This window comes from Saccopteryx bilineata, chromosome 9 (genome assembly GCF_036850765.1).
Source record: "Saccopteryx bilineata isolate mSacBil1 chromosome 9, mSacBil1_pri_phased_curated, whole genome shotgun sequence".
Taxonomy (NCBI): Eukaryota; Metazoa; Chordata; class Mammalia; order Chiroptera; family Emballonuridae; genus Saccopteryx; species Saccopteryx bilineata.
The window spans coordinates 91,767,509-91,786,792 of record NC_089498.1 but is presented as its reverse complement, the minus strand read 5'-3'; the positions used below and the strand labels follow the sequence as shown (position 1 = coordinate 91,786,792).

At 54.4% G+C, this 19,284-nt stretch overlaps 1 protein-coding gene and 1 pseudogene across 10 annotated transcripts in view; both read left to right on the top strand.

The window, feature by feature from the left end:
- Window positions 1–12,157, top strand: part of ARHGAP22 (Rho GTPase activating protein 22) — a 206,553-nt gene extending 194,396 nt beyond the window's left edge. For all 10 annotated transcript variants that reach the window (XM_066243429.1, XM_066243427.1, XM_066243428.1 and 7 more), the window contains 6 exons: window positions 1,594–1,801; window positions 4,432–4,564; window positions 5,448–5,521; window positions 6,087–6,208; window positions 6,724–7,627; window positions 11,605–12,157. In XM_066243429.1, coding sequence (XP_066099526.1) covers window positions 1,594–1,801; window positions 4,432–4,564; window positions 5,448–5,521; window positions 6,087–6,208; window positions 6,724–7,627; window positions 11,605–11,833 — 1,670 coding nt within the window. In that variant the 3' untranslated portion in view covers window positions 11,834–12,157. The remainder of the gene's footprint in view (window positions 1–1,593; window positions 1,802–4,431; window positions 4,565–5,447; window positions 5,522–6,086; window positions 6,209–6,723; window positions 7,628–11,604) is intronic.
- Window positions 12,158–15,729: 3,572 nt separating this feature from the next.
- Window positions 15,730–16,504, top strand: LOC136313672 (phosphoglycerate kinase 1-like; annotated as a pseudogene).
- Window positions 16,505–19,284: the final 2,780 nt, after the last annotated feature.

Here is a 19,284-nt window from a genome sequence, read left to right as displayed (position 1 = left end):
CACATTTGGTTTTTCTATTCATCTGTTGATGGATAGACACCTGGATTGCTTCCACTTTGGGGCTTTTGTGAATGATGCTGCTGTGAGCTTGGGTGTGTAAATGTTCAAGCCTGCTTTCAGTTATTTTGGGCATATCCCTAGGAGTGGAATTGCTGGGTCATATGGTAGTTCTGCTTGAAAGTTTTTGAGGAACCTCCATACTGTTTTGCACAGTGGTTTCACCATTTTACATTCTTTTTTTGTGTGTGTGACAGAGACAGAGAGGGGAACAGATAGGGACAGACAGGAAGAGAGAGAGATGAGAAGCATCAGTTCTTCATTGTGGCACCTTAGTTGTTCATTGATTGCTCTCTCATATGCGCCTTGACTGGGGGGGGGGTGCTACAACATACTGAGTGTATGTTGAGTCGCTCCAGACAGCGACTTTGGGCTCAAGCTGGTGAGCCTTGCTCAAACCAGATGAGCCCAAACTCAAGCCAACAACCTCAGGGTTTCAAACCTGGGTCTTCTGCGTCCCAGTCTGATGCTCTGTCCACTGCGCCACCGCCTGGTCAGACACCATTTTACATTCTCACCAACAGTGCACAGGGTTCCAATTTTTTTTGGCCAATATTTACTATTTTTTTTTTAAATAGTAGCCATCCTAATGGGCGTGAGATGGAATCTTATTGTGGCTTTGATTTGCATTTTCTTCGTGATGAATGATGATGATGTCTTGTCATGTGAACTCAGCCACATCTGTTTTATTGCTGTTTGGTGTTAAGGCTGTGTGAGCAGACCATGATGTCTCTTTGAATTGCTGATGGCCTTTGGATGGGTTCCCATTGGGAGGGGTTGCAAGCAGAGCTGCTAAGAACATTCTAGAGAAGGTTTTCTGGTGGACATAGTCTTGAGTTGTGGTTTTTTCTTTCTTTTTTTATTTTATGCGAGAGGAGGAGAGATAGTGAGGCAGACTCCCGCATGCACCCTGACCAGGTTCAGTCTAGGGCTGATGCTTGGGTATGGAGCTATTTTTAGTGCCTGAGGCTGATGCACTCCTGTTGGAACCATTCTCAGTGCCTGGAGCCATGTTCCAACCAGTTGAGCCACTGGCTGTGGGAGGGGAGGAGTGATAGAAGGGGGAGAGGGAGCAGTGGGGAGGGGGAGAAGCAGATGGTCGCTTTTCCTGTGTGCTCTGACTAGGAATTGAACCTGGGATGTCCATACACCAGGCCAACACTCTATCCACTGAGCCACCGGCCAGGGCCAGTCTAGAGTTTTTAAATGTAAGCCATGCTCTTTGGAGATTAGTGTCACTTAAATAAACCAGTAAAATGCATAATGCATATTCCTTGAGGGCCCTTTAAAGGTTCTTCACGCTTGCAAGCTCCACAGGACAGGACAGACCACACCTGTTCATGGTCCCCTCCTGCTCCCTGTCCCAGGTGGCCTGGCATTTAGCTGCCCAGTGTGCACCCTCAGAGTTTCTAATTTGCTCCCTCCGGAGCAGCCACCTTTGGCCCTGAGAGTACCCCTGCTTTCAGTCGTCCCAAGCACCCCTCTCACTACGAAGCTGGGTAGCTGAGGTTGTCATCAGGTCCTCTCTTGGCCCAGGGATCTTCGGGCAGCGCCTGGAGGACACAGTCCGCCACGAGCGTAAGTATGGCCTCCGCCTGGCGCCCTTGCTGGTGGAGCAGTGTGTGGACTTCATCCGGGAGCGTGGGCTCACTGAGGAGGGTCTCTTCCGCATGCCGGGCCAGGCCAACCTGGTAAGGGACCTGCAGGACTCCTTTGACTGCGGGGAGAAGCCGCTGTTTGACAGGTGAGATCCTGGGGTATGGGTGAAGATGGGGCCTGTTTTCCCACTGCTGGGGTCCTCCCAGGACACCAACTCTGGTGGCAGGTGTGAGTTGGTGCCTGAGAAGCCTGGCAGCAGGATGGTGGGCAGAATGGTCCCTCACGTTGGTGCATGTGTGCTCATCAGCACACCCCAGTGCGCAGAGTTCAGAGCCCCCAAACCCTGCACTAGCCCTGGGCCTCCGCTCAGAGACAGGTCCTGCCACCGATGAGGCTGCTTACACCCACACATGCTCTTTCCACAGCAGGTACCCCTAGACCCAACCCGGGCTGGGGCAAAGAAGGGCCTCTGGTGCTTCAGGCCCTTCGTGGAGTGTCTGTCCCTGGGTTCTTCTTCCCGCAGGTGGCCCGGCCCCAGGTGCCTTCAGTGCCAGGTTGGAGCCACAGCTGTGGCCCCCGCAGCCTTTCATTATTTTGGGATGGGGAGTGAGTCTGCTCACCTGTCCTGGGCCAGTGCCTGTCCTAACTCATCACTGTGGCTTACCAGGGCCTGGGCTCCACCCTCTGGAAGGAGTCAACCTCACTAAGAGCCCAGGGGCTAAGAACATGGGAGATGGAGCTGTTCGGGGGCCTCTTCTCTAGGACAGGACCCTACCCATTGGGGAGTTTGTCATAGGAAGGTATTCCTGTGTCAGACCTACCCTGGCCTCTGCCCGTTCTCCTCAGGTCTGCCTTCACAGATGCGGCCCCTCTGCCCTAGCACAGGTCTGTGGCTTCTTCCTGGCAACCCTCGCCTTCCCAGCTCTCCTCTCAGGGCAGAACAGCCCCAACCCCTTCAGTTTCAGCCCAGACCCATCACTGTAGCCAGGAGAGTTTCTTTCTTCACATGTGGAGCCTGAGATTGACTACCATTGTCCTGAGGTTGTCTGCCCAGGATGCACAGGCGTCCCTTCATCTGGAGCCTTGTGGAACTGCATCCTGATACTCTGAACTTGTGGTTTAGAACTTACAGTCTCAGTGAGCTTGTGGTCCGTTCTGAATCTAGCCCGGCCTCTTCCATTCTATGTCTCTGTGGTCCAGGATTGTGGCTGGAGATGATTATTTCAAATAATATCCCTTCTGAGATTCCTGGAAACTTACCCTTGACATTGGGCTTTGGGTGCTTTCTCTTCTAGAAACTGCTTCCTGGGTGCTCTAACACCATTCTTTCCCACTTTCACCATCTCTATGGTGGTCCCCTGGCCCTACATTTATGCCCACCCTGACACAGGGGTCCAGGAGCTACTCCCCTCACCTGCCTGCTAGCCAAGGCATTCCAGAGTAGTCTCACTCCCCAGGTACAAACCATACTCTGCCCAGCACTGAGCTCCAGCCCCAGGTCCTAGGCTCCCTGTTCCATAAAGAACCCCACCAGCCAGGAAGCCTCAGTTGCCAGAGCTGTCTCCCCCAGTCCTTCCCACGACCCTAGCCTCTGGGCTGCTCTCCAGGCCTGTGCACCTTGTTGCCACGCATTGAGGAGGATCTCCCTTGGGCTAGACCCTGATGGCTCCATTCACTGTTGCAATGGCCCTTGCTTTCTTCACCCATCATCCACGGAGAGCGCCTGTGTGGGGGTGTGGCCACGAACAGGACAGACAAGGTCCTACCCTTGGGGCCAGGGCAGATGGCAAACAAGGAAATGCACATACAGAGAACCATCATGGGCTTTGGTCACCAAGACCAGGGCTTGATCCTGGAGCCCAGGGCACTGCCCTCCATGGGGGCCACGTCAGCCCAGGCAACTCTGAGCTGGAGGCAGAAGACTGAGGACTGGGAGCAGACTCATGGGGTCCTGGAAATAGGGTGAGGAGTGCAGAAGCCCAGGCCAGGGGAAAGGGTCTGACCAACCCACCCTGGTGGCCAGTGTCTTGGGCTACCACTTTCTTTGACATACCCTTCCTTTTCCATTAGAGGGCAGGTGGGAGTGGGAGCAAGCTCAAGCTTTGGCAAGGACTGCCATGTCCCTGGATCCCTGCTCCCCTCCTTCCTGGGGAAGTGCAGCTCCCATGTCACTCTGCAGAGGACTCTGGGGTGGTCACCAGGCCTAAAGAAGGGGACTCTTCACTTCTACTGGCTCCCTGACCAGCTGTCACAGGGCCTCTCCTCTGTGAGCCAACAGGGTCCTGGGTGATGCCTCCCACCCCAGCAGCCACTGTGGGGAGCAGCTGTACCCTCAGGGTCCTCTGGCTTTTGCAGCAGCGCAGAGCCCCGTACTACTGTCCCTGAGCACTGACCCTGCCCTGAGGCGCAGGGGTTCTGAGCAGGGGCCTGGGTAGTGGGCTGTCTCTGAGACGGCCCTCCAACCCCTCCTCGCCCCACCCAGGCCCGCTGTCCCCAGCTGATGCAGCTTGGTTGTTTCCTTGACCAGAGGCAGCGGGTGCCGGCCTTGGTGTGCCTCTCTGTGTCTCTGTCTCTGTCTCTCTCACACACACGCGCACGCATGCACGCGCGCACGCACGCACGCATGCGCACATGTACAGGTCCAGGTCCCACCCCTTGGTGTCACACAGGCGCGGGTGCGGGCTTGAGAGCAGAGGCTGCCTCTGGGTGGAGAGGGGCTGATCACTCCTGCAGCTCCCTGGCACCCATGCCTCTTGCCTGTCACCCCGCTGGCAGCACAACAGATGTGCACACCGTGGCCTCCTTGCTGAAGCTCTACCTGCGGGAGCTCCCCGAGCCTGTGGTCCCTTTCACCAGGTATGAGGATTTCCTCAGCTGCGCCCAGCTACTCACCAAGGACGAGGGGGAGGTTAGTGACTCCTGGGAACTCATCCTGGGAGGTGGGCCTGCCAGGTGGGGGGTGGGGGCTGTGGAATCGGGACACAAAATGCTAACTTTCATTATTTTGTGGCCTTAGATCCTGATCTACAGCCTGGCTGTGTGTGTGTGTGTGTATGTGTGTGTTGGGGCTGGGTGGGGGCAGGAGAATATTGCTGGGGGGTATTCATCTTGCTCTGTTTATGGGGCAGCCTGGAGCTGTCCCCTGTGCAGGGCCCTCCCTGCATGAGGCCTCAGTGTTGGAGGGGGCATGGGATGGGTGCCTCTTAAAGCAGGCCATGTTCTGGGCATGCCCAGTACTCCACACAGCACACAACAGGCACTCCTGCTCCACTCTTGATCCTACACTCACCTTTAAGCTCCTCAGACTGCCACAGAGTTCAGACACAACCAGACCTTTCATCTGCTTCTATTCTGCCTCCTGCCAAAAGAATCTGAGACAGGCCAGGGGCTCCCACGCCTACCCACAGGTGCCTGGCTAGGGAAGGACTGTTTGCCCTCCCTGTGGCCATGGGGGAGATGAGGGGTCTTTATCTGGCAAATATTTGTGTCTCGATAAGCACTGGCGCTGGCATTCCTCTGTGGCCCTGCAGAGTCGCCCCTCACACCTGTCCCCCAGAGTGACTACCTGCTCAGAGGTCCTGGGCCTGGCTTGGCCACTCCTTGGAGGGTGATGGAGTTGTGTGCTCTCTGGTCACCTGGGGCCAAGCCAAATGGGTTGGAGGTCTGACCTTTGGTGCCTGCCACCCCCACCCCTTGCCCACGTCCCTCCTTGCCCACCTCCCTCCACCTCCCTCAGTGAGAGTAGGGCTGATTGCTGGTCTCTGAAATGCTGTTTTTCTCTCAATGCCAAGGGGACTCTGGAGTTGGCTAAACAAGTGAGCAGCCTTCCTCTGGCCAATTACAACCTGCTGAGATATATTTGCAAGTAAGTGGTGGGGGGCAGGGCTAGGTCATTCTCCCACCCCACCCTGCTCCCTGAGTGTCAGTCAGTCAGCCAGCAGGGACTGTTAAAGAACAGCCCTGTGCACACCCAGCTTACAGTCCCCATGGGGGCAGGAGGTGTTCAAGTGTCGTGGGAATCATTCGGAAGGAAACAGACATACCCGTTCTTTCTGCCTCCTCTTGGTGCATCTCATGATCCCTCCCCCAGGAGTCTGCCTGCTGACTGTGACCCCAGCTCCAGTGCTGTGAGAGCACTTGAAGCCCACACTGGGGGAGCTGGCCTTCCCAGACACCCGCCCGCTGTGGGTGTGGCAGTTATGTGCTCCTCCATGCTGATGACAGGACCGTGTCCCACTGGCTTTCGCTTCTGCTGTTCCTCTCCGACCCCAGGGCAAGCCCTGCCCTCTTCTGGACTGGCAGGGGTAGCCAGCTATGCCTGGTGGCCATGGGAATGTGTGGGCGTGGCTGGGTATGGGCACCAGGCAGCTCCCAGAACAGCTGGTATCAGGCTTGGCTTCTCTGCCAGCTGCCCCTTCCTTACTTGGCAGGTTTCTGGATGAAGTTCAGTCCCACTCCAGTGTCAACAAGATGAGTGTCCAGAACTTGGCCACTGTTTTTGGACCTAATATACTTCGGCCACAGATAGAAGACCCAGTGACCATCATGGAAGGTACCTGGGCATGTGTGTAACTGTGGGGGTGTGTGCCCACATGCACCTGTAAGACCTCTCCAGTCCCTGTCCCAGAGCCCAGTGCCCCAGTAGCATAGGGGTGTGACACGGGACAGCTGCGGGCTCTGACACCCAGGTGCTGATTTCCAGTTCTAGCCTGCCACTTGCTCACCTCACAGCCTTCATGGGTATTGTGCTTGCTACCTCCCCACCTGTCTGGGTGGAGTGGGCTGGCACGGTGTCCCCTCTGTGCTCTAGGTCCCATGTCTGTCCGTGTAAAGGGTTCTTGGGCAGGGTCCCTCTGTCTGGGCCTGAATTTTGAGGGTGGAATGGCCGTCCTCTTCTGGGTGGCTGATGGTCAGCTCGTGTTGAGTCCTCTTGAGCGGCAGCCTGATCCTGGGCTGCAGACAGAGCCAGCCACCCTGGGCCCAAGCTGCAGCGCTCCTGCACTGGGCTGGAGAGCTTGGGCTGGAGACATTCAGAGCCAGGCCTTTCTCGTCCTGTCTTCTTGGCAGGCACCTCCCTTGTCCAGCACCTGATGACCATCTTGATCCGCAAACACAGCCAGCTCTTCGCTGCAAGGGCCACAGAAGGGTCGACCTCCCCACACGGGGGCCCACCGTGCACAGCGGGGTGGGGCACTGAGGAGATCACAAGGGGCAGCCGGGCAGAGCCCAGCAGCCCTGGCGCCTGCAGCCTGCCCTCACACCAGACCTCGTCTCTGGATGGGGCCGTGGTGGCAGCACTGTCTAGGAACTCTCTCCTGGGCCCGGGTGGCCAGGGCAGCCCTGCCACCAGCAGCTCCGGGAAGAGGATGCAGATTTTGCCCAACTGGAAGTCTTCCTTTCGGCAGTCAGGATCCCGGTCTGGGAGCCCCAAAGTGGGCAGCTTGTCCCTGGATGGGCCCATCATCTCCTCTGGTGGGAACTGGCTGATGAATGGGTTGTCCTCACTGCGTGGCCAGCGCTGGGCCTCCTCAAGCAATCAGCTCAAGGACTCAAGCTCCTCACAGAGACTCTCCACCTATGACAACGTGCCCACGCCCAGCCTCTTCCCCAGCACTCCCAGCGTGACCAGCACGGTGTGGTCAGGGGCCTCCTCCTGCAAGGCCTCCGCGGGGGGCTCTGTCAGCAGCTGCACAGCATGCCGGGCCAGTGACTCCTCTGCCTGCAGCTCCCTGCACACCAAAGGCGTCCTGGAGCCCTCCTCCCCCCTCCCTAGCAGCGAGGACCGCACATCCCCAGACCTGGCTCGCGGCCTGGACGAGGTAGACATCTGCCTCAGTAGCAGCGAGTCCAGCGACCTGGGCAGCTTGGCCCAGGACGATGCCTGCCACTCCAGGGCTCTCCAGGGCCTAGTCACGGAGCTCAGGGTAGAGCTGTGCCGACAGAGGACTGAGTACGAGACGAGTGTGAAAAGGTAAAGGGCTGTAGGTGCTGGGCTGGTGTGAGGCACTGCACCTCTGGCTGGCAGAGCCCGCGTGGCCAGCAGTCACTGGGTACTGAGCCCAGGCCGGCAGCCTCTGGTCTGATAGCCTCTGGTTCTGAAGGAAAGCCTCCTAGAGACAGGGCTTGAAGTAGTCTGCCCCCAAAGGTCACCTCTCCGGAGAGTGCTTAGGACAGGTTAGGGATGGAGGTGGGTGGTCCTGTGCTGGGAGAGCTCTGGAGCAGTGGTTAGAGCTCCAGGAACATCTGCAGAACGAAGGAGTCATGGTCAGCCTGAGCTGCTCTGGGTGCCTTTGTTGGAGGGGCTCAGGTTGGGGGTTCCTATGTGGCTCTTAGTCAGGGGCACTGATGATGTACCCATATGCGTTGCAAGCCCCAGGCCATCCTGGCTAGCTGATGGTGGTCAGGTGTGACGTGAACAAAGACTGCTTCCTGATCGGAATTCGATTTCCCGAGGAGGGAGCTGGCTGTGCTGAGCCTTTCCCTCCCACCTGCCCTGGACACAGGAGAAGGCTTTGTCACATTCTGAGCCCGTGAGCTTGCTCACATATGGCTCTAGGTCCAGCCTCTCGGACCTCCTGGGAGGAGGGCGTGTTCCCACTCTGAGAGACCAGGTTCTCCGATGAAGGTCACAGCAGAGTCTGCATGGGAGTGTGCAGGGTTTCCCACCGCATCCGGGACTGTGGAACTGTAGTATTACGCCCGACCTCCATGCTTAGGCCCCACCCACTTCCACAGGCTGTCAGTGCGCTCTGAGGGCTTCCTCCCTCCAGCAAGGATTTCTGCTTCTAATTCTGAGCCACGGATTTCCGCAGGAAGCAGGAATGGCAGCGCTCGGCCCTTTTGTTCTGGGAGCCATGTTCTGGGCACTTGGGGAGTGTCGGGCATGTGCAGGGGCCATGTCCTTGCTGGATATATGACAGGAGAAGGGCTTTAAGAACAGAGGCCCCTGCCATGAAGAGGGTGAGGGAGGGTCATGGCAGGTCGTGTCTCAGCCAGGACTTAAAAGATCAGTAGGATCAAGTTGAGAGCAAGGAGGAGAAAAGGCACAGTGTGAGAAAACCCCGAGGTATAGAACTGTGGAGAAGCCCATGAGTGTCTGCACTGGGTCTGCCAGGCAGTCTCAGAGGAGGATTAATGCTGGAGATGAGCCCATGGGCAAGAGCCACAGCTTCCAGGGCCAGCATCCCCTTGGACAACCTTGCAGGCAGGTGGAATCAACTTCCCATCTGAGCTAGTTCCTTCGCCTTCTCATGGGGAAAATACAGTGTGGTTTCATGTTGGGCTCTGGTCAGACTTCCTGGGCCGGAGTCCCTACCTTGCCATGTACCGACAAGAGTGTTCCAGACAGGCTCTCCTCTAGCCCCACTGTGCACTGACGGGGTCATGGGGATTAAGGGACACGGTGGGTGGGGGCACTCTGCACAGGGCCTGCCATACGTGGAGTGCTCAGGAAGCATCACTGCCCTCCTTACCTTCTCCTGGTGGGGTGGAGCTGAGTTGAGGCCCCTGGAGGCAAAGGGAGAGCAGCAATGACCCTCCCTGGCAGAGCGTCCCAGCCTCGTCATGGTTGGAGGAGGTGGTCCAGCAAGGGTCTCTGAGCACAGGAAGGAGAAAAACCCTGTTCAGTAATCCTGGGGGAGTATGTCTGCACACTCTGTGCCCGGGGAGTCTGTACTGGTCTGGTCTGGGTGGGCAGGGACATCAGCATTCTGCCTGCCTCACCCATGCCCCGGTTCCTACGCTCCCAAAGGAGACTATGTTGAGCATATGTCAAGTGCCAGGCACCATGTAGGTGCTGGGGACACAGGTATGACCAACACTGATCAAAAGCTCTGTCCTCTTTCTATGTGTTTGTGAGGGCACAGAGAGACCATACACAAGATAAGTTTTGAGATGTGGAATGTGAGGGTTAGAGGAGAATCAAATGGTGGAGGGCAAAGGGGCATGGGGAGAGGGTTGGAGAAGCTCCCGGGTCAGCTGTGGGCACAGGGAAGAGCCTGAACAAGGCGGGTGCAGAAGCCATGGGGCTACAGTGGAAGAGGGCTGTGCGGGGACAGGCGCTGTGCAGTGGGAGAGGGCTGTGCGGGGACTGGCGCTGTGCAGTGGGAGAGGGCTGGGCGGGGGCAGGGGCGGTGCAGTGGGAGAGGGCTGGGCGGGGACAGGGGCGGTGCAGTGGGAGAGGGCTGGGCGGGGGCAGGGGCGGTGCAGTGGGAGAGGGCTGGGCGGGGGCAGGGGCGGTGCAGTGGGAGAGGGCTGGGCGGGGGCAGGGGTGGTGCAGTGGGAGAGGGCTGGGCGGGGACGGGCGCGGTGCAGTGGGAGAGGGCTGGGCGGGGATAGAAGGTGGGACTAGCCTGCTCTGGATTTTACTCCCAATTCAAAGCTCAGTGACCAGAGGACCTTGAGCACTTTGGTCACTCTGACAGGCACACCTGACTACCATACCTCAGCCTGACCAGTTAGATGGCCACAGGGGTCCAGGCCAGACTGGTGATACAGGCCCAAGGGACAGCAGTTGAGGTGGGGAGAAGAGCCAGGTTCCAAACATACATATTTGGAAGGTTTTGCTAATTGATCAGCTGTGGGGGATAAGAAAAAGGACTAGCTTATGGGATATTTTTGTTCATCCAAGTAACTGGAAGAAGGAGTTCGCTGAGTGGGGACATGGGGGCTGTGGTAGGTGTGGTTGGAAGGAGGGCCAGGCTTGGTTGGGGACCTGTGAACTTGGAGATGCTTGTTTAGTCCCTGAGTGAAGGATCAGGCAGGCTGAGGGGTGTCATCATGTCAGTGTGCTTGAGTCTGTAGATTGGACTGTGTCACTTAAGGAGTGTCATGGACAGAAAGGGGAAGCTAGGTCCTGAGCTCAAGAGCACCAGCAGGGAGGAATTGGCAGAGGGGCCTGGGATGAAGGAGGAGTGAGGGGTTGCGGGGCAGCTGCCTCGAGGGCCTTCTTTCTGACACCATGCCTTGTGCTCCCCAATGGAAGGCTGGGGTGGAGGGAGGTGTTCTCCCCTCTCTGTGCTTTGTGTTCGGTGATTTAGAGGCTTGGCCTTGTCCTGGTCATGCACATGTGGTCTTTGTCCATTTTAGCTACAGAGCTTGGGGGAGGTCATCCTCTGCATTGTTCAGGGCTCAGGGCAGTTTGTGTCCTGCCCATCCTCGTGTGCCTTGTAAGTAGCCAGGCTGGTTCCCAGGGTCTGGGCTCAGGGCATCCCTCAGGCCTTACAGTGGTTTGGTTGAAAAGATGGAGGTGCCAACCTTTGTACAATGCAATGTCATGGTGTCCTATAGTGGCATAACGGCGCAATCATATGACCTGTGGAGGGGGATAAAGAGAAGCTTCCCTGAGGGCACATAAGCTGGGACACGCAGGATGAGTAGGAATGAAAGTGACACAGATGGGGTTCCTGCAAGTTGCTGTGTCTGTTGGGGCTGGGGGAGGGAGGCCAGCTCAAAGAGCCACATCAGAATAGAGGTGAGGGGACAGTGTCCTCCTCCCTGCCAGTGGGCAGTCCATCCCTCCGCAGGGCAGTCAGCTAGACCAGAGGATAAGTGGTCTTTATATTTTAGTGAGTACTTGGCAGACCTCCACCCTTGGGTGCTCACACGGGCGTCTCTGGATTGCTACTGGGCAGGTCCTGGCGGCGGGGGCGGGGGTGGACACGACAAACCAGGTTCCTGTGAGGAGCGGCTGAGGCCTGTGCCATCTCTCTGGGGCCAGACTAGACCTGGCCGCACATGCCCTCTGCATGCCCAGCTGAGCCGCACGTGTCCCCCGCGGGCCCAGCCGGACCTGCTGCACGTGCCCCCCCCCCCCCCCCCCCCCCCGCACCACCTGGCCCAGCCTGAGCAGCTCCCTCCGCCGTCGTGGTGCAGCGTCTGCCAAAAAGGCCTTGTGGCACACCTGACACAAGAAAGTCTAAAACGGTGTCTTTATTTTTTATTTTTAAGACTCGAAGAAGGGACGGCCGACCTGAGGAAACGAATGTCACAGCTGGAGGAGGAGCTAGACCAGGAAAAGAGAAAGCACACAATGCTGGAAATCAAACTGAGGAACTCTGAGCGTGCGCGGGAAGATGCGGAGAGGAGGAACCGGCTGCTGCAGCAGGAGATGGAGGAGTTCTTCTCCACTCTGGAGAGCCTCACTGCTGGGACCAGAGGCGCCGGGGCCCCAAAGTAAAGGGACCGATGGCCGCTGTGCCGCTTGCCCCCCTCCCATCCCCTCCCCTCCCCTCCTCTCTCTGCAGACTGGCTGCTGGCTCCTGAGGAACCGGAGCCCCTGCAGGGTGGGTCTCAGCCTCCGCGGTGCAGGGGCTCAGAGCCAGTTGCAGAGAGGAGTCCTGACACCTGGGCCCGGGGACTGCTGGAAGCCTGAGCCTCTGGCTGGGCCTGGCAGGTGTCCGAAGGGACAGTCCTTTGGCCACCAAAACGGATGACACCTGGGCTCTGAGCAGTCCATTGGGAATGGGTTGCATTCTTTATTAAATCTGCTCTGAAAGCAGGATTATTGACTCCTTTGTGGTCACACATAATGGGGGTTTATCACTGATCGCTGCTATTTATGTCAGGGTGGGTGGCCCCAAGGTGTCTTGGTGGGTGGAATGCTCCCTGAGGTGCACTCCGGATTGTCAGTCACTGAAGCTGGATTTATACGAATGAGGGAGCTTTCAGCTCCATCTTCCCTGTGCTCCAGGTGGGGCAGTTTTCTCTCTTCCTCCCTGCTCTGAGCCGTGGAGCCCCCGCAGCAGGCGTCTGTCCTGGAATTCCTCTCAGGCTTGCTTCCTTTGCTGGCCCACTCTGCTCCAAGGCCAGAGCCTCAGAAAGCTCGGCATGGGCACACTCCCTGCGGCTGCGCTGTTGGCCAGTGCCCTTTCTCCGTCTTCTAGGAGCCCGTGCCGGAGGTGTGCCCATGTCCCTGCAGACTCCTTCCTCTCCAGCCAGGGCACATTCACTCTCTTCCAGTTCACCCTCCAACTGCAAAGCTCCAGAGGGCCAATCCCTCCAGAAAGCCTTTTCCTGGTGCATGGGCCAAGGGGCACCAGGCGAGCCACCTCTGAGAGGAGGGGACTGGCCTCCGGGCACTGGCAATGCCCGCACCAGTGTCCCTTCTCCTGCTCCATGTCCTTCAATAGCACCTCTCATCACCTGGAGCTGTAACCTCCAATGCTTTTTTTTTGGGAGGGGGGGAGTAACCAACGTGCCCCAGTTTCTGACCACTGTCTCTGGATAATTCACTGAGACCCAACCACCCATCTACCTAGAGTTGGGTATAAGCTTTTGCACCAGTGCTTTGAATGCCAGGGTCTCGGTGCCCCCAGGAAGTGCTGGCATCAGGGGTCAGAGCTTGCAGGCCTACTGCAGTCACAGCAGATAACTGAGGTAATTAGGCTTCCTAACAGGTGAGACAACTGCCTTCCCGTCTGTTTTAAGGAGCAAAAAGAATAAGAGGTGACTTTGGTTTCTCACAACTACTCAGTAAGGTAGGAATGGCCCCGCTCTGCCCATTCAGGAGGAACTGAAGTTAACAAGGTAAGTGGGAGCGCCGATGGACTCGTCTGTCCTGAGTTCCACAGTCCTGGAATGCTGCCAGCTTTTGACCTAGAGAGAAAATGCCACCAGGCAGTCCTGGTCGGATAGCTCAGCTGGTTGGAGTGTCATCCTGATATACCGAGATTGCAGGTTCAATCCTTGGTCAGAGCACATGCAAAAGTCAATGAACACATGAATGGGCAGGACAGCAAATCAATGTCTCTCATATCAATAAATAAAATACCACTAGGCTATAAAAGCAACAAAAAGATCAAAGGTTGTCGCATAACGGGATGGGATGATTTTCTTAGCCACTGATACTGACTAGAAGGCTCAGCATGCAAAGGACTTTGTCAAAACCAGCTCATAAACTGCATCTGCCACCTGCTGGCAGAACTAGGATCTGCAAATGCAGTCTTTCACTGAAAATAAATTGGCAACTATGCAACAGAAGTTCTGCCCTCCAATATCAATTTAGCACTGTCTGTTTTGTCTCTAAATCATGCCAACTTGGGCTGACGGAGCACAGTGGGGACTGAGGTGGACAGCTCTGTCCTCACACTCATTAACAGTGGCAAAACCTGTTCCCAAACCTGCAGATTCAAGCTGTAATTATTGTATTGACATCATTTAATATTATATAAACCAGTGAATTATGAACATGAAAATACAGGGTATCATTAATGTCTTGAACAGTCTACCTGAAAGCTGTAAGCTTAATAAAGACAACTTGACAAAAAATTTGTCATATTATGTATGAATTAAATATGCAATAGTAGAAAATTGGTAAAAATCCAGAACTCTGCTCTGAGGTAGGTAACTTCAGAAAGGTGGATAACTTTTTTTGTTTTTAAGATTTTATTGATTTTTAGAGAGAAAGGTGAGGGGAGGAGCAGGAAGCATCAACTTGTAGTTGCTTCTGGTGTATGCCTCACGCAGGCAAGCCTGGGCCTCATTCTCTAATACCACAGTCACCATCTCTCTTGGGCAGAGCACTCCCCTCTGTGTGGTATCAGCTTGGGGGAAGCAGCTGCCTCACCCTACAGAGATTAGGCCCTGCTGTGCAGTCAGCTGCCTTGTCCAGGAAGGGTTTGGACAGGACAGACTCAGCGGTGACAGTGACTCGGTTGTCTGTTGGAGGTGGGAGCTATTCCCCCCCATTTACCGTGAATCTGACTGGTGTTTCCACCTTGTGGGAGATTCAGGAGAACCGCTCTCCTGGCTGTTGGCAGAGATCTCCCTGCTCCAGAGGCCCCACCTGCCTGACTGCTAGTACCCTGCTGAGCCAGGAAAAATCCTGGACAGGCGGAGACCTCTGACTCTGGGGTGGGGCCACACCCAGCACCTTTCCTGAAGCCAGTCAGGCACCTACCCCTTAGGGAAGACCCACTAACCCCATGCTCCCTAGTCACCAGAGGCTTTTTCAGTGGCCAAGCCAGCAGACAGAGGCAATAGAGGCAGACCTCATGGTGCCTTAGGCCTTTTGCTGACCTGCCCCTGGACCTTGTGCAGATAAAAACTCTTGGAGTGTAAGAATTCCTTCCACATACACCTAAGCCCAGCAGAGGCAGCCACAAACCGTGGATTGCTTGTAGCTCCAAACACATTGCTGTGGGCCAATCATAGGCAGCAGCAGCATCCATTGACCTGCACCAGGTTCCCTCCTAAGAGCCCCACAACCAATACACCCAGTGGCCAGCTTCAGACAACACCAGAGTACAATCCAATTAGATTTACTAGCAGTATATCCAAAGGAAGATAGAATCAGGCACCAAAACCAGCTGAGGCAAACCCCGCTTCCTGTGGTCAGCACCTGCATAGCTGCGTACTCACACTGGCTTGGGTACAGCCTCCCAGTCAGCCAGCCTGAGGGTTGATCCCACGCACAATGAGCCAATATTGATCAAGACTCAATTATAACAGGAAGGCCCACACAACCCACACAAGGGACATTCCTGGAGCACACAGCTCAAGTGATCAAGGAACCTGTACCACTGGAGCCAAAAGAATGCCTACTATATAAGACTACTCCACAAACACTGGGAATCACAGCAGATCTAATACATGGAAACAAACATAAAGAGGCAGACAAAATGGGGAGAAAAAGGCACAGCCCCCCCCCCCCAAAAGAACAGGAGAAATCTCTAGAAAAAGAACTAAATGAAAGATAAGCAATTTATCAGATATAGAGTTCAAAGTAATAGTTATACAGATGCTCAGGCACAAAGTGAGAACTTCAACAAAGAGACAGAAAGCATAAAAAGGGACATAGAAACCATAAAAAGAACCAGTTGGAAATGAAGAATACAATATCTGACATCAAGAATGCACTGAAAGGAATAAACAGTAGGTTGGATTAAGCAGAGGATCAACAATTTGGAAGACAAGGTAGAATAAAATACCCAATCAGAGCAGGTAAAAAAAAGAATAAGGATATTTTAAAGGACCTTTGGGACAACACAAAGCATAACAACATCCCCATTATAGGGGTACCAGAAAGATAAGAGAGCATGGAAGGGAAAGAGAACCTATTCAAAGAAATAATGGCCTGATGGTGTCCCCATCCCTAACAGGGACTCCTTGGGACCAGTTGCTGTAGAACTCAAGTCTCTGCTGGGCAAGGGTGCTTTGTTCCTGAAGGACTGTGTGGGCCCTGGAGGGAGAAAGCTTGTGCTGACCCAGCTGCTCGGTCTGTCACCCCACAGGACAACCTTCGCTTTCATGTGGAGGAAGAAGGGAAGGCAAGGGATGCTTTTGGTGACAAGCTAAAGTAGAAGCCTCCCGAGCCTCACTTTCCAAGCCCAGGGACATCTATGTCAGTGATGCTTTTGGTACTGCTCACTGGGCCCACAGCCCTGTGGAGGGCGTCAGTCTGCCCTGACACTGGGGGTTTGTGATGTAGGAGGTGCTGAACTGCTTTGCCAAGGCCTTGGAAAACCCAGAGTAACCCTTCCTGGCCATCCTGGCAGAGCTAAAGTTGCAGACAAGATCCAGCATATCAATAACACGCTGGACAAAGTCAATGAGATGATTATTGGTGATGGAATGGCATTTACCTTCCTTAAGATGCTCAACAAAACGGACACCAGCACTTCTCTGTCTCATGAAGGAGGAGGCAAGGTCATCCAAGACTGAGAAGAATGGTGTGAAGATTACCTGGCCGGCTGACTTTGTCAATGCTGACAAATTTGACGAGAACACCAGGACATGCCAAGCCACTGTGGCCTCTGGCATAGCTGCTGGCTGGACGGTGGTGGAGAAACTGCCAGTCGCTGCACTAGATGAAACGTGTAGGATCAAGTCAGCTCAGTCGCTGCACTAGATGAAACGTGTAGGATCAAGTCAGCTCAGTCGCTGCACTAGATGAAACGTGTAGGATCAAGTCAGCTCAGTCGCTGCACTAGATGAAACGTGTAGGATCAAGTCAGCTCAGTCGCTGCACTAGATGAAACGTGTAGGATCAAGTCAGCTCAGTCGCTGCACTAGATGAAACGTGTAGGATCAAGTCAGCTCAGTCGCTGCACTAGATGAAGCGTGTAGGATCAAGTCAGCTCAGTCGCTGCACTAGATGAAACGTGTAGGATCAAGTCAGCTCAGTCGCTGCACTAGATGAAACGTGTAGGATCAAGTCAGCTCAGTCGCTGCACTAGATGAAACGTGTAGGATCAAGTCAGCTCAGTCGCTGCACTAGATGAAACGTGTAGGATCAAGTCAGCTCAGTCGCTGCACTAGATGAAACGTGTAGGATCAAGTCAGCTCAGTCGCTGCACTAGATGAAACGTGTAGGATCAAGTCAGCTCAGTCGCTGCACTAGATGAAACGTGTAGGATCAAGTCAGCTCAGTCGCTGCACTAGATGAAGCGTGTAGGATCAAGTCAGCTCAGTCGCTGCACTAGATGAAACGTGTAGGATCAAGTCAGCTCAGTCGCTGCACTAGATGAAGCGTGTAGGATCAAGTCAGCTCAGTCGCTGCACTAGATGAAACGTGTAGGATCAAGTCAGCTCAGTCGCTGCACTAGATGAAGCGTGTAGGATCAAGTCAGCTCAGTCGCTGCACTAGATGAAACGTGTAGGATCAAGTCAGCTCAGTCGCTGCACTAGATGAAGCGTGTAGGATCAAGTCAGCTCAGTCGCTGCACTAGATGAAACGTGTAGGATCAAGTCAGCTCAGTCGCTGCGCTAGATGAAACGTGTAGGATCAAGTCAGCTCAGTCGCTGCGCTAGATGAAACGTGTAGGATCAAGTCAGCTCAGTCGCTGCACTAGATGAAACGTGTAGGATCAAGTCAGCTCAGTCGCTGCACTAGATGAAACGTGTAGGATCAAGTCAGCTCAGTCGCTGCACTAGATGAAACGTGTAGGATCAAGTCAGCTCAGTCGCTGCACTAGATGAAACGTGTAGGATCAAGTCAGCTCAGTCGCTGCACTAGATGAAACGTGTAGGATCAAGTCAGCTCAGTCGCTGCACTAGATGAAACGTGTAGGATCAAGTCAGCTCAGTCGCTGCACTAGATGAAACGTGTAGGATCAAGTCAGCTCAGTCGCTGCACTAGATGAAACGTGTAGGATCAAGTCAGCTCAGTCGCTGCACTAGATGAAACGTGTAGGATCAAGTCAGCTCAGTCGCTGCACTAGATGAAACGTGTAGGATCAAGTCAGCTCAGTCGCTGCACTAGATGAAACGTGTAGGATCAAGTCAGCTCAGTCGCTGCACTAGATGAAACGTGTAGGATCAAGTCAGCTCAGTCGCTGCACTAGATGAAACGTGTAGGATCAAGTCAGCTCAGTCGCTGCACTAGATGAAACGTGTAGGATCAAGTCAGCTCAGTCGCTGCACTAGATGAAACGTGTAGGATCAAGTCAGCTCAGTCGCTGCACTAGATGAAACGTGTAGGATCAAGTCAGCCAGGTGAACACGATGGGCGGTGCCGGTTTAGTCAGGTCCTTTCTGGGATGGATGTTTTCAGCAATGTTTAGCACTTCCCCGCCTTTTGGTTCCTGTGCACATCCCCAATGTCCACTTAGTTTTCCACACCTCTACTTGGTATTAGCTTAAAGCTCCCCGTGTCAAGGTCCAGTCAGTGGCCAGGAGATGCAGCCCAGCAACACGCCAGCTGACTAACATGTCAGCTCATCTTCACTGCACCCTGGCCTTGCCAACATTCTTCAGGACCCCATTTGAATTTCTTAGTGACTAAACCATTGTGCATTCTAGAGTCCATGTATTTTACATTTTGCCGGTTAAAAGAAAGCTGTCAGCTTAATTCTCTTCTTGGAGTAGCTTAGCCATTGTCTGTGACTTAGCAGGAAAACAAAATAATATTCCAGTTGTAGGGAGAAAGATGAAGTTGGCAACCTGTTAAATAAAAAATAAAAGAATTATTGAAAAAAAAAACTATTCCTTTTCAAGGTCAAATCCAGCAATTACATTTGCTTTACACTAATTATTATAATAAAATACATGGCCAATTTTATAAAACTCATGAAGTCAATCATTACAGTAGCCCTACAGAGACTGTCACCCATCCTCATGTGACAGATGAAGCAATCCCAGGCTCCACAAAGGTGAGACTTGTCTGAGGACCCACACTCGCCCCCATGAGCTCAGGTAGCCTGGGTCCATGGGAGTCAGCAGACGCCACTCTTTCTACGGCCTTGTCTCCCTAAGGGTTTCAGTTCTCCCGTTTAACCTGTGTGCACCCCGCAAACGACCCCTTTCCCCTCAAGAGGTTGTCATGATTCTTTATATTTCCTGCCAATGTTGCAAAGCACTTTTAACTACTGCTGCACCATTCACACATTCTTAGCCAGCAGCTACAACCTATCCTGTCCAGGTAGCTCTCTAAATCTTACATATGTTACAGTTAATCTTATCTCTTATCTTTTTCCACAAAATGACACTAAGGGAAACAGTGCAAGGCCGTAAGAGCAAAGAAGGTAGACCTCACACAGGAAGAGACTACAAGACCAGCGAGGTCTACAGGCTGTTAGGGAGCAGTAAGTGGCCAGCTGATGACATACCCAATGTGTGCTCTGTCACAGACTCTTCACACCGGACTGCACAGACCGGAAAACACGTTGGATGGATTTTCCCTGCACAACC